This window comes from Orcinus orca, chromosome 7 (genome assembly GCF_937001465.1).
Source record: "Orcinus orca chromosome 7, mOrcOrc1.1, whole genome shotgun sequence".
Taxonomy (NCBI): Eukaryota; Metazoa; Chordata; class Mammalia; order Artiodactyla; family Delphinidae; genus Orcinus; species Orcinus orca.
Window position 1 is genome coordinate 60,103,800 of NC_064565.1, and position 15,447 is coordinate 60,119,246.

The 15,447-nt window shown below is 40.1% G+C and overlaps 1 protein-coding gene across 2 annotated transcripts in view; it reads right to left on the reverse strand.

Annotated features, from left to right (window-relative positions):
- Positions 1–15,447, reverse strand: part of SLC25A12 (solute carrier family 25 member 12) — a 171,741-nt gene that overhangs the window by 85,224 nt on the left and 71,070 nt on the right. Inside the window, exons 1-2 of one of the 2 annotated variants that reach the window (XM_004267301.3) lie at positions 5,494–5,596; positions 4,496–4,549 (exon numbers count right to left, since the gene is read on the reverse strand). In XM_004267301.3, the coding sequence (XP_004267349.1) occupies positions 4,496–4,549; positions 5,494–5,505 (66 nt within the window). In that variant the 5' untranslated portion in view covers positions 5,506–5,596. Of the gene's footprint in view, positions 1–4,495; positions 4,550–5,493; positions 5,597–15,447 lie in introns of those variants that run through there. The other variant, XM_049712263.1, reaches the window with a different exon arrangement.

Consider the following 15,447-nt stretch of genomic DNA (forward strand, 5'->3'; position numbering starts at 1 on the left):
GTGCTTGCAACAAGAGAAGCCACCGCGATGAGAAGCCCGCGCAACAAAACGAAGAGTAGCCCCTGCTCGCCACAACTAGAGAAAGCCTGTGCACAGCAACGAAGATCCAACGCAGCCAAAAGTAAATAAAATAAAATAAATAAATCTATAAAAAAAAAAAAGACAGAGATCTTGAAAAATCATTCACTTAAAACAGTTTTTTGTTTTGTTCTGGTTTGGTTTTTTCGGCCCCACTGTGCAGCTTGCGGGATCTTAGTTCCCAACCAGGGATTGAACCAGGGGCCACAGCAGTGAAAGCGCCAAGTCCTAACCACTGGACAGCCAGGGAAGTCCCTTAAAACAGTTTTTTGATAAACCTACTTTGCCACAAAGCACAGACCAAACCAGATTAACTCTTCATTTTGAAATTCGTCAGGCTTATAACAAACAGCCTGTGACATTCCTGTTGTCCTCACCTCACCTCCCTCTTCATCGTTTCTATTGTCTCCTTTTGCTACTGTATACCTCTGATGTAGCAAATTTGGTTAAATGATAGTGTGTGGGTGAGAGAGGTAAAAGAAGGCATAAATCAAGAAATGACAGTTGTAAGGGTAGCAACAGTAAAATATTAGTTTGACAGATGGTTGTAAAATTATAGCAGTCTAACACATAAGAATTCATAGCTTTGCTCCAATTTTATGAACTTGGGTGACAGGAAAAAGCAGAATCCTAGTGAATATTATTGTTCTTTTTTAATTAATAGAAAACATAGCTCATCAAAATTTGAGAAACAATGAACACAGACAAAATAAACCTATTTCTCTATACTCAAACCATAATGCTTTACTCTCATGAACTTGCACACATCATTCCATTAAACATAGATACAACAGCACTTTCAAACAGGAATATTTTGCTGTTTACAAAACAAATGATTTTTTGAGCCACACCGACTATTCGTGAATTTAGACAGTTAATGCCACAGATCTAAATTTTACAAAAGAGAGCTTCTAACTGCATTCTAAAATTCAAAATTAACTCTTCTCTTTAAGTAGCTCAAATGACCCTGAACTCAAGTGACCCCCAAATCCTCCCAAAACCAAATTATACTAATAACAGAATAATCTAGATTTTAATCTTTGACTATACCCTTTTTGTGAAACTCTAAACTCCCATGGGATCATTCTCCCTAGTTCCCCTCCTCCTCCTTCCACTTCAATTGAGGATATAACTTATAAATCAGTCCCTTATTCCATGTCTTGTTTATTTTATAAGTAATCCCCCTAACCCAAGGATTCATCTACCACCTGTACAAATTTGTATCTGACTTTTTTTTTTTTTTTTTTGCGCTACGCGGGCCTCTCACTATTGTGGCCTCTCCCATTGTGGAGCACAGGCTCCGGACGCGCAGGCTCAGCGGCCATGGCTCACGGGCCCAGCTGCTCCATGGCATGTGGGATCTTCCTGGACCGGGGCACGAACCCGTGTCCCCTGCATCGGCAGGCGGACTCTCAACCACTGCGCCACCAGGGAAGCCCCTGTATCTGATTTTTACTTACTGGGACACATTTATTTAGCAACCAAACTTCAAACCGCGCCCCCCCCAAATTCCCAAAATAGATGCCTTATAAATTAACATCTATTCTAAAAATGCCAGATTCACTACTCCTTCCTTTACTTTCACATTTAATACCAAATTCAATTGATTCATCCCTTCCAAAGTCCCTGGTATTGTCCTTCCATTCCATTTCCTCAGCCATCAGCCACTCCTGGTCATTATCTCCAACATGAATTATTTCAATAGCCTCTTAACTGATCTCTCTACCTACTTCCAACCTCTCCATACTTTATCCAACATACACAAAGAGCTGCCAGAATTCACCACTTCAGTTTGCCCACTCAGAAACCCACAGTGCCTTCCTACTGTTGCAAATCTAAACTCCTTGGCCAAATGTTCTAGGTAGTCACAGTGTAAAGGTACTGTTTTTCAACACCTAAGTAACTGGATTTTTTTTTCTTTAACTTCTTAAAAAACACAGCTGCTGTTAGACCCTTACATACCTCTAGCTTTCAAAAGTCATCCCATTTCAAGATCCCACAAGTGGCAGAGTATAAGGGTTAAGAAGATGGATTCTATAGTTTGATTTGAATCCAAATCTCTACCACTTATGAGTTAAGTGACATTAACCAAGCCAATTAACTTCATCTGTTTAACAGGGACAACAATGCTATCTCCTAAGGTTGTTATGAAAATTAATAAAATACCCTTACCTGAAATATTGTAAATCAACTACATGTCAATTAAGAATTTTTTTAAAGAAAATTAATATAATACCCTTAAAGGACTAGGTCAATACCCAGCATACTACAGAATGATCAGTAAATTATAGCCACTGTCATTATTATCACATGACCACAATTATCTGGACAAACCAACTTGACTGTCATACCAGAGGCTATGCATTTGCCTTCATTATTCTTGACTCCCTCTACCAAAAACTGTGGGAGATGGAACCCGTCTCAAAGAGGAGCTTGTCATACGTCCATTACCATTCAAGTCTTGGCTCAATCCTCCCCTGTAATTATTCAATATACTAAACTAAATACAAGTGCATACATGGCACACAAATAATCCTATTTGTAGCATTAATCCTTAATGTAGCAACATTAAGTTATAAAGAAATGCATAGTTAGTATGTATTTTTGCCTATTACCTCTAAAATATTTATAAACCATATGTATCTAAAACAAAACTTTCTAAATAATGTTCTACAGCTTCAAGTAACTATAGTTTGAAGTATTTCAGACAGAAATTTTAAAATCTATGTTACTTGCTAACTGCCCTCAAACTGATTCAACTAAAGCTGCTTCAGCTACTTGACGGTAAGTTATCTCCTCTGTCTCTTACCAATAACTCTTGGGTCAGTGCTTTACAGTTAGTGCTGAACATGCAATTACAAATTCCACAAAGTTTCAGTATAAAAAATAAGGGCATCATCAAAATAATGTGTAAATAGATAAGATTTAAAAGTTTTCAAAAAGCTAGGCACAGTCCCAGCTCTCTCTGTATTTGCATTCTCCCCTCTCCCCAAAAACCAAATCCATACAGAATCACAGATTTTTTCCATAGGATTTTTAAAGCTGAAAGGACTTCAGTTCACATTCCCTTATGGCCCACTGAGTCCCACATGAGAAGATGAAGCCCAGGAAAGCCAGATAATTAGCTTACAGGTACCACAACCAGATAGAGGCAGGGCTGGCAACTGAACCCAGTGTTCCTAACACCTGGGTCAGTGCTCTGTTCATCACCTCCTGCAGCATTTTCAAATGATTTCTTCCATGCCTACTTAATTTAGAAAATAAAATGAACTATATCACATGAACTCCTCATAAAACAATTGAGTACATGGTGTGGTTAACACTGACATATTTTTGGTTATTTTCAAGAACAACTGTGAGGAATAAAGGTTTTGAACCATAAATAGAGCATGTCTATCACAATTACTTTTGTTCTGGAAATGATGCTTCCCTTCAACAGATTTTATAAAATTTAAGATTCTCATTTTCACTAATTGGTCATCTGTGAAGCGTGCTCCCCAACAATAGCTTAAGCAACTCACATGTCTCAGATAAAAATGTCATCTATTCCAGGCTGATCTGTATATGTTAGAGTCTGTTCCTAATATAGAATCATAGACTTTTGCAGTTGGAAAGAATCTTGGAGATCACCTCTCATTTTACAGAGGAAACTAATACCCAGCAGGGACCTGCCCAAGGTCAAAGTTTCTATATGAGAACCATGTCCAGAATAGAAAGTTCTTAAAAGAAGATTTCAGAGAAAAACACAACATTTGGTAGAACACCTTAGCTTGTCTCCCTTTATATGTACTTAGGTACAATTTCCTGCACGCAGAACTTTTGAAATTTAAGAAAAGAAAGCAAAACAAAAAAACTAAGCCAATTTTTTAGGCGTCTACAGCAAGTCACTGATCCTAAAAACTTAGCAGAAGTGAAGGTGGATCCTTGCAAGAATCCCAAACAGTAACATTTTGTAACACAACCCCCAATGCCCATGGACATAATATAAATAAACAGAGGGCGAAAACACACAAATTAAGAACAGTTATAATATTCTTACCTCTGTAACAAATTACCCAGTTGCTTAGAAGTAGGAAAACTTTATAAGCACACAGCTTTCAAGGAAAAAAGAATTTTAATCATCATACCTATCAATTGCACAAGAGTGTCAGTACATTTTGAAATTTTATTTTGGTCACAATGGTTAAGAGAAGATGGAAATCCTTTTTAGTGTTTTTTTTACATGTCTTAAGTCATGTTAAAAAATGTGAGGGAAATCTTTTTATAAAAACGTAATAAGAGACTTATAATCTATATTATCTATTGTCAAGTTCTTAAGAATACATGAAAATAGAACATTCCTGAAAGTTAAGGCCTAAAAAGTACTAGACTTATATCTCCCCTACCAAGAAAAAGCACAGCCCATGAGCCAATTTACCTGTAGGAATATGTTTCTTAACTCCTGAGGATCACCTCGCTTGGTTGTCTGCACCTGTAAGAAAAAAAAAGCCAGTTAATGCTTCACTAGAGACCAGACAATCTCTTGAGATTACAGTTCACAAATGCCAGCAATCAATGCTCTTATCTTTTATAAGGGCATTTAGCTTAAAACAAACCAAAAGCACTAATACTGATAACTGTCAAATTGGAGCTCTGTGACCACAGGGTGGAAAGACAGGTGTGAAGAGCCTAAAATATAGCAAATCTACCACATAGATTTCCCCTGGACTGGAAAGGGAAGGCCATGAGGATCAATCCCCTACCTATTCCACATCCACCAGCAACACATTTGGCAACCACCCACCTTCAAATCAAGAGGCCATTAAGGCTAGTAGAGACAACAGGAAAGTTGAAACTCCCAAATTAATCGCATGGCCTACTGGCCTTTCTTCCCGTGGAAAGCAATCCAGAACATAATTATCTCCACGCCCCTCTCTTTCTCCACCCAACCTAAAATCATGAAAACCGCTGCAACGTTTCTAAATACTTTAGCCATCCTGCCACCTGCAGCTCAAATGCCAACCACTGCCCCCTGCTCCAGAGGCCCCAAAATACTCAATTACTCACCCCCTCCCCCACCGCGGTACACAGATGCCTTAGGCATCCCCGGCTATATATGCCACTTCCTCCCACTCCCTTTCTGATGCCCTCCAACCCCTGGCTCACAATTCCATGTACCCAGGGCAGGATACTACGCTTCCTTCACCGACCTGTGGTCCTTACAAGCCCCTCCAACTCAAAATCCCTCCTCCTTCCCCTCCCCCGGCCGGGCATCCTCTCCCTCCAGTCCAAGCCCCGCACGGCTCTCCCTGGAGCCCCAGGACACGCTATCTAACAATCAGGCAAAGAAGTAAATAGGAAGAGGTGAGGGGCTGCAGGCACGGTCCCCGGAATGTCTCTTATGAAATAAAGACAGCAGCAGAGAGTTAGAGTCACCTTGACCGCCATGCTGTGCTCAGAAGCCGGGGACGAGCGAGTGAGCGAGCAGGGCCGAGCTGTCAGGGCACGCGCGCGCCGCCTTCCCGGCCGCGCCCGCCCTCCCGCTCGCTCGCCGGCGTAGCGCGCGCCTCTATGCAAATGAGCCCGGGGCGGGCGGGGCCGGCAGGGGGCTCGGCGTCCCAGCCAGAAAGAGCTGGCCCGCGGGGCGGAGGAGGACGTGCCTCCCGCCGGGGAGACTGGAGGACCAAGCCGTGGGATTCCGGCGTGCCGCTTGATTGCCGGCAGCTGAGCAGCCGCCAGGAAAGCCCCAGGTCTCTTAAGGCCTCTTAGTGGGTGTGGCTTTGGGAGCCGACTTCAGCCAAAGTCGTTTCTCCTGAGACTTAGAGCAACACTTGGGGCCTAGATTGAGCAAGATTTCGAAGGATCAAAGAACATGTTCCGTTTGAAAGAATAACAGCAAATGAATTGATGACAACTAAAGGGAAATACTGACAATAAAACAGATTGGGAACCACTCACTCTGGGGAAAGCCTAAGTAAACATAACTTGAGAAATAGGTCCTTAAATTGGCATGCGATGAATACGCTTAATATACTTGTGCTTCGTGTACTGTTATAAAGCTTTATTAGTAGACTCCACATTCCTAATCACCCAAATCCTTTGTGCATGAGGTGGGGCACAAATGCCAAGGGGGGAAAAATCCATTTGACAGGGCTGGCACTGAATCCTGGCTCAACTTCCCTCTACATAAACATTTCCAGCCCTGTCTAAGAAAGGGTAGCTCTACTTTGAACCAAAATAATGTCTCTCAAACTGAGTCTTGCCATTATGACTATATTGAGCCAAATACTGAGTCATTCAACAAATGTTTGCTGGGCATCTATTATATGCCAGATACAGTCCTGCTTATAAAGAATACAAAGATTAATAACATATAGCCCTTACTGTCTAGGAGTTTACAGATGGTCAGTGCTTCCCCACAACCCCAAACCTAAGTGTATTTTTTTTGTTGGTTGATTGTGTTCTTAAACCAAGCAAGCTTCCTGTTTAAAAAAAAAGTCTAACAACTCCAAGGTTTAGCTTATCTCATTTAGCGCTATAATCCCTCTCCACCCTCTTTTCCATTTCCAGTGTTGAATCTCACAGGAGGCTTCCCTTTTCTCCAGTCTCACTAATCATAATATTTGTGTTAAGTATCCAAGTTAATATTGTAGAAATGAGGCAAGTGGACTGGCAAATGGAAATTGTTGATAAGGAATGATATATTACTAGTACTCCTAAAGTGAGCTTTTCTGCTGCAGTTGCTTTAACTGTCTGCCACCATCACATCTCTTTCTTCAGTCCGTTCAAAGTTCTTTTAACAATGTAATTGGACATAAGGATTTACAAATTCATATTTTGTTTTACCAGCACCTTATGTCCCTGATACTCTGCTCTCTTATTTTATGAAGTTTCTCTAAGTAGGAATCTCAAGTTGTTTATTTTATGCTACTTTTCAAGGGAAGGATGTCTGTTTGTAGCCCAAAGTCCCTTAGTTTGAATAAAAGTACTTAAGGGAAAGAAAGACATTTATTTAAAATGAAGGGATTATTTTCTATTGGAACACATTGTTGTTGACCAAATCCATACCGTTGGAGTGAAATTTAGGGACAGACTGGCCACTTGTAGAGAGGAAGACAACACTACATTTAGACAGAACCCACCACAATAATTCATAGGTATAGGCAGGCACCAGGCCACAATAACAATTTTCTTGAATAAAAAATAGCTGATCTTTGAGCAAGCTCTAGAGTTTCACTGATGCCAATCTAGTTGCAATGGAGATGATATAATAATTTAAAACTAAGGCTGCCAGCTACCCTAAATAAAGAGAAGTTAGGAGAGCTCAGCTACCCTAAATAAAGGTGAATTTTGGGACTTCCCTGGTGGTCCAGTGATTAAGAATCCGCCTTCCAACGCAGCAGATGCGGGTTCAATCCCTGGTCAGGGAACTAAGATCCCACATGCTGCAGGGCAACTAAGCCTGTGCGCCGCAACTACTGAGCCCACGTGCCACGACTAGAGAAGCCCGTGCAACAGAAATAGAGTAGCCCATGTGCCACGCACCGCTACAAAGACCCAGCACAGACAAAAGAAAAAAAAGGTGAATTTTGCTAGGTTTTTCATCTATCCAATATAACAAACAATAAATTGAACAAAGGTATTAAAAGTGTGTACTGTGGGATGAACTAAGTATGGAAATGAATACAAAAGCCTATGAGTTAGAGCTTCTGCCCTGAAAAACTTTGAAATCTGTCCTTCTGTTATGATGATTGGCTAATAGTATTGTTAGCTGTTAAAACAAACCACAACTTACTTTTTCCTGAATTGTAGATGATCAGGGTCGAGGGAAAACTTATTAGTTAATGGAATAACAAAAGACAAACCTGTCAAATAAGATTCACAAAATATTTGGGAAAAGGAAGTAGAAACAATTCAAAACTTTTTATAATTTTTAAAAATAGAATGCCAGTATAGAAATTTATAACTTTCTTTAGACTGCAAATGATATTTGTAAACAAGAAATAATTTTAACACCTTGGCACAACTATAAGTTGAAAACTTGATAACTGAGTCTAAAAAGAATGACATTTCAGAAAGTGAAATTGGAAGTTAAGGGCTAAGAGACTAGCTGCAAAGGTACTGTCATTAATAGTCACTTTTTAGAGTTGGTTTCATAAAATATTTAATATGAAGCTTGACTGAGCTGGAAATTTAAATCTGCTTGTGAAGTCCTTGCCCATGAAAATAATATATTACCCCCAGATGCAAAAACGAAGTATGGGCTTACTAGACAAATCCACAGAAATATGTCTCCAACTCCCAGGCAGCTGACATTGCATTAACTTTGTGGGTGAAAGTTGGAATTATCCTAATGCCTAGCGCCCTAATAAACTAAAATGTAGTTATTAAAACAAGAGGCAATTTCCAATGAGCTTGTTCTGCCACAACTCCTGGCCCTCCTTCTATCTTTAATAACATGTTCTTTCTGTTTATATTCTAGCTCCCTCTGATTATTTTACTGACATTGATACATTTTTGTTCCCATTTCCATATCCCACACAGCTACGACGGATGCCATCTTGCAAGAACTAAATCAAGGTGGTGTACAAACATGTAGTAGAGCATTAGGATATCACTGACTAATTAAACCAGGAGTGGGGCTCCTCCTAGATTAAGGGTACAAACACCATCACTATGATGAGGAATAAGTTGGCATTTATGCCATCCCCACATCAAGATGCTCACTTAACATATTTGAAATAAATAGCATAATGAAATAAATGGCACATACACACAAAGATATTTGAACATCTGGAAATTTTAAGTGTAGATTGGTTTGAGCCTACATCTAGAAGTATAAAATGGTTCTTTATATTTTATTGAAATATTGCAAAACCTACAAACTTTATAAGTTGTGCTTTTAATGTTTTCCTTGCTAAGAGTCTATATGGGGAAACGGCAGGGGTAGACTGGGCAGAAGTATGAAGAGTTAAGTGTCCAAGTCTGAGCAAATTATGTTTCAGTTGGTAGGCTGACCTGGAAATCAATAAATCAGAAATTATTATTTCAACCCAAGCCACTTATAGTTAGATACTAGATAAATGACACATTTTAGGACTTCTCTATACTGTACAAGTATTATACTCCCCGTAGGAACATTGGCGCTAATTGAAATAAATTCTCATTTTTGGTGGAGAGGGAAGAGTAGCATATCAGAAATCAGATGAAATAGCTGTACTCTTGCAATTGCATCTTCCTAAACTGCTCTTCCTCACAGTCTGACTCTAAGTCCTATAAATTATGCAATGCAGATAACAGTGATCTTAGTTTGGGACCACAGTCTTCTTTATTCCCTTGTGGAGGCAGTAACAGCCAGTTTTCTTTTCAATAGATTTTGTAAGGAATTCATGGAATGAGCTGCTCTAGATGTTGAAGGCTGTGAGTGCCCTATTACTGTATTAGTCATGTACAAGCTGGTATTTAGTGGGAAACCTTATGATCAGATGGAGGATTGAACTAGGTGAGCTTTAATGCTTCTTTTAACACTCTAATGTTATGATTTGGAATGACCCAAATTTTAGTTAACAAACATTTATTAAGTGCCTTGTGTTGGTACTAAACTTGCTGTTGCAGCTATAGGAAATATAAGAAAAATAAATAGCATGATTCCCAAAGTATGGAGAATATTTTATTGCGGCAACAGCTACTATTCATTTTTTCAATGAATAAAGCTGAAAGAATGATACCAAAACCTTTGTATATGCCAAAGGCCAAGGCAGCTTTAGGTAATAATTGGGTAAAAACTCTGTGGTTTGTCACATATTCCCATTCCAATCAAAAGTATATAACTGGAAGAGCAAACATCCTGCCCAGTCCTTCAGCCGCTCACCCCTCCCCTCCTCTGGGGATTTACTTGGATCTGGTTTTGGCCTCCCTTCCACTCAGAGGTCAGTAAGGAAGGATGCTTTGGGTCTGATCCAAAGTAAAGAAAAAATTTCCACTTTAAAAATTGTGGGCTTCCCTGGTGGCGCAGTGGTTGGAAGTCCACCTGCCAATGCAGGGGACGAGGGTTCGGGCCCTGGTCCGGGAGGATCCCACATTCCGTGGAGCCTGCACTCTGGAGCCCGCGAGCCGCGGCTGCTGTGCCCGTGGGCCACAATCCCCGCGCCGGGAGCCTGTGCTCCGCGACGGGAGGGGCCGCCGCGGTGAGGGGCCTGCTCGCCCTGGCAGGGGGTGGGCCCCCAGCTCGCAGTGGCAGGGCAGGGCCCGCGTGCAGCAGCGGGGACCTAACGCCTCCAAAAATAGACAAATTTTTTAAAAAATTGTGCTGGGAGAAAAACAAAGACCCCAGAATATCCAAAGCAAACTTGAAAAAGAACAAAGTTGGAGGACTTACACTACCTGGCTTCAAGATTTAGTATAAAGCTAAAGAAATCAATATTGTATTGTACTGGCTGGCAAAAGGATAGATAAATAGATCAATGGAACAGAATAGAGAGCTCAGAAATAGTTCCAAAATTATAAAGTCATTTGATTTCTAACAAAGGTGCCAATGCAATCTAATGGGGCAAGGAGTCTTTTCAACAAATGACACGACTAGCTAGATATCCATATCAACCTCTACCTCAAAACATATACTAAAATAAATTTGAGATGAATCATAGACCTAAATGCAAAAGCTAAAATCATAAAGCTTTTAGTAGAAAACATTAAAGAATATCTTCATGACTCAGAGTTAGATAAAGGTGTTTTAGTGAGAACATAAAAGTCAATAACCATAAATTAAGAAATTGATAAATTAGATTTCACTAAACTCAAAATTTTTACTTATCAAAAGACAACATTAAGAAAATTAATAGGACAAAAACAAAAAAAAGAAAAAGAAAAGAAATAGGCAAGCCACATCTAGGAGAAAAACTAGCAAACATATATAAAACAAATGACTGATATCCAGGATATAAAGAACTCCTAAAACTCAACGGTAAATGAACAGCCTAGTTTAAAAATGGGCAAAAGATGCAAACACTTCACAAAAGAAGATATACAAATTGCTAATATGCACATGAAAAACTGCACAACATCATTAGTCATCAGGGAAATGCAAATTAAGTTACAGCAAAAAGATAGTACTACATACCTGCTAGAATGGCTAAAATTAAAAAGACTGAAAACACCAGATTCTGGCAAGGATGTGGAGCAACCAGAGCTCTTGCGCACTGTGGTGGAAGTGTAAATAATATAACCACTTTGGGAAAAGATTGAGCGGGTTTTTATAAAACTAAACATATACCTACACTATGAATCAGCAGTTCTACCTTTCAGTGTTTACCCAAGAGAAATGAAAATATGTGTGGATAAAAAGACTTGGTCAAGAATGTTCACAACCACTTTATTCATAAAAGCCAAAAACTTCAGACTTCCCTGGTGGCTCAGTGGATAAGACTCTGAGCTCCCAATGCAGGGGGCCTGGGTCCGATCCCTGGTCAGGGAACTAGATCCCACATGCATGCAGCAACTAAGAGTTTGCACGCCACAACTACAGAGCCGCGTGCCGCAGCTAAGGAGCCTGGGAGCCACAACTAAGGAGCCTGCCTGCTGCAACGAAGTAGCCCATGTGCCGCAACTAAGGAGCCAGCGAGCCGCAACTAAGGAGCCCGCCTACCACAATTAAGACCTGGTGCAACAAAATAAATAAATATTTTAATTAATTAATTAATTAATTTAAAAAAGCCAAAAACTGGAAAAGCCCAGTCGTCCATCAATAGGAGACTGGATAAACAAACTATGATATATTCAGAGAATGGAATACTATTCAGCAGTAAAAGAGAGCAAACTACTGATACACACAATGACATGGATGAATCTTAAAAGTATCATGCTAAATGAAAGAAGCCTTACATGGAATCATATACAAAAGAGCATATACTATGTGATTACATTTATGTGAAGTTCTAGAACAAACAAAACTAATCTATGGTGGGAAAAAGCAGAACCATGGTTGCTTAGGGAGAGGAACTGACTGTAAAGAGGCATGAGGGAACTATCTGGAGTAATAGTAATCGTCTATGTCTTGCTAGGGGCTTCGGTTACAGGTGTATGTATTTTCCAAAATTTAGGGAATGTACACTTAAGGTTTATACATTTCATTGTGTGTCAATTTTTCCTCAAAAGAAAGAAAATCTGTAAATAAATATTGAACTAGGTATGTAATGACATGAAGTATTTAAGGAGAAGAGTACTGGTATATTAAATTTACTTTGAATTCCATAAAAGAAATATGACAATGGATGGATGGATAGATAGATAGATAGATATGTTATACCTAACCTGGGGTGGGGTTGGTATTTAGGAATTCACTGTTAAAATTCTTTTAACTTTTGTATACTTTTGAAAATTTTCATAATAAAATGCTGGGGAAAATCGTGCTGGGTCTTTTGATACTAAAGATGGCTATCCAGTTATGTAATTCTGTTATTTGGCTAGAAATTGTAATGGACCTTGTTTCTTAAACACTGACAGGTCTCTGTGCATTGTTGCAGGGTAGGGAAAAGAAACTGAAACTGTTTGACAAATAGTGTATCTCTAGTATGGGCAGCGAAATCTATGAAGACTATATTGCACTGAGGAAGAAAAATGTTTTCCTTAACATGGATTCAGACAGTAATTATATGTCCTTGGGAGTTGTGTGTGTTTGTGTCTATGTGTCTGTTTGGTCTAAGTTACCCACAGGAAAATTAGAGGAAGAATGTGGAGGTATATTTGCACAACATACTGACAGAAACCTTGGAAAGTACCAGACTTGGAATCTGAAGCCTGACCTGGAACTCTCCTGTTGAAATGCACCTAGAGTGTAAATCTAGGCTGAGAAACTCAAGACTTTGGTGGGAAATATCCTGCAACGGGTCATTGTGTCCTTGGACTGCCCTGTTGGGGGAAGGAGAACTCATCCTAGGGTGAAATCAACCCCAGTGAGAAGGGAGTTTCAAAAAAGGGGAGGGCAGGTTTGTAGTGGGAGACCTAAAAAAAGGACTCCTTAAGGAAGAGAGGGCCACAAATCTCAAGACAAGGAAGCTAGGAACCAGGGTATGCCCAGGAAGAAACTCCTTCTGAAGAATTGCTGTAAAGGAATAATGTAATGCAATGTAGTATTGATCAGCATAAAATTGTACTGACCAGAAGAATAATCAGGAAATTTAAGTTAGAAAGTTCTGGAGAAACAACATGAAAGAGCTAAAACTTGAGGACAGTTAGACCTTGTGGAAAGGGACAAATCAAGGAGGAAAAGTGGGCAGAATTGTGGAATGATTGGCATTCTTTTGATTGGAAAAGGTCAGAAGCTGAGAACACAGAAGGAACTTGACTAAGAACTGTTAAAAGGTCTCAGTCAAAGTAGTATTCTGCACTTTCCATTCCCAGTAGCCCTGACAATAGTATATCTAGCATCTTAAGGTAATGAAAATATAAGAAAAAACTACATAAAAATGAAATAAATAATTATGAGGTCTTCACCATGGTATAAGGTCTTTGTACTTCAAAAGATGTAACAATGGGTAAGAATAAACTTATGTATAAAAACGGTTAACTAGGGGGTCCCCTGGTGGCCTAGTGGTTAGGATTCAGCACTTTCACTGTGGAGGCCTGGGTTTGGGCAACCATCCTACATGCTGCGTGGTGTGGCCAAAATACCAAAAAAAAGGGGGGGTTAACTATATTTTGTGCTTTTGAGGAAGCTTCTGGGTAATGCTGACCTGCTGCTTCTTCCGTGATTCTGGTCAAGTCAGCATGGGAAGAAATCATGGAGTACCAGATGTACATGGTCTTGCCTTTATTATCTCTCACTTTTACTACTTGGAAAGAAGCCCCAGAAAACATTGCTTATCCTGTTCTTCCTTCAGCCTGGATGGATGGATGGGCTTACCTGGACAGTTCAGGATGAGGATGGGTAATAAAATAGTCAGCAATTATACTTCCTTTAATCATCCCCAGCCCCTCAATAAAGAATTTTATGTGAACTAGTTTTGTGTTGATGGTGTGGACGGAAAATTAAGGCGCAGTAATGGGAAGTGTAGCCTTCCTCATATCACGCCTTCACTGAGATCCATGTGGCAGTAGCAGCAACATCATTTCATCAAAGACAGTAGGCTCAGAGTCCTAGGTAGGGAACAGCAGCCAAGTGAGTATAACCCAAGGCATACTGGGTGGTAAAGAGGGGACATGGATCACAGAGAAGAAACTGCTCAGTAGTAGATGAGACAAATCCCCTTTTGTTCAAACTTACTAGAGCACCATGAAGGGATGAAAGGACATTTCATCATATGGAATTCTATATGGCTATGAAGTTCTACTTCATCTCTTAGACAGAGTGTTGGCTTATTATTGATATCCATAAGCAGGACATATGAAGGGAACATAATTATTCCTCTCCATAAGGATCTTACAACGTATTAAGACAAAACATAGGTAAAACCATTAATTAACAATGCATATGCTTAACTGTGTGGCAAATTTATGCAATACAGGTTTAGAAAAAGAAAAAATCAGTTCAAGCTGGGTGATATACAGAAGGTTTCACGGAAACCATAATTTGCCACTTCTTGAATTCATGATTTCTCTGTTTCTTCCAGGGTATATCTTATTACCCTATCCTTCCTCCTTCATCCACACCGTCGGCCCTAACACTTATCTAAATGCTTGACATTAACTATGGAAGTACGACTTAAATGTTTATTTATTTATTTATTTATTTATTTTGCGGTACGCGGGCCTCTCACTGTTGTGGCCTCTCCCGTTGCGGAGCACAGGCTCCGGACGCACAGGCTCAGCGGCCATGGCTCACGGGCCCAGCCGCTCCGCGGCATGTGGGATCTTCCCGGATCGGGGCACGAACCCGTGTCCCCTGCATCAGCAGGCGGACTCTCAACCACTGCGCCACCAGAGAAGCCCCTTAAATATTTATTGATTATTCTTACCTGGTTGCTCAACCACTAGCCATTAGTCCTGTTATATTTCCTAAGTAAAGACCATTACCATTGTCTTAGTGGCTCAAGCCAGAAAGCTGGGTATCAGACTCTTCCTTACCCCTCACATCCAAATAGCTACCCAGTCCTGTGTTTTCCATCCTCTTCAGGCTTTTTAAAATCTCTTCTTTTGATTATAATGGCCTTCATTATGCCTCCTAATTGCTTTCCCATGCCTCCAGTTCTCCACTTTCTGCCTCGTGTCACTATCCTCAAATCCATTCTCCACAGTGCTGTCAACTGCTCGATATCAAACAGATACTAAATTTTGTCACTTCCCCATCCTTCAGTGGCTCTCTAGCGACTTCAATATAAAATCCAAGCTTCTCAGTTTGACGAAGAATAGAAGCTTCCTGATCCAGCCCCTTCCTCTTACTTATATCTTACTACT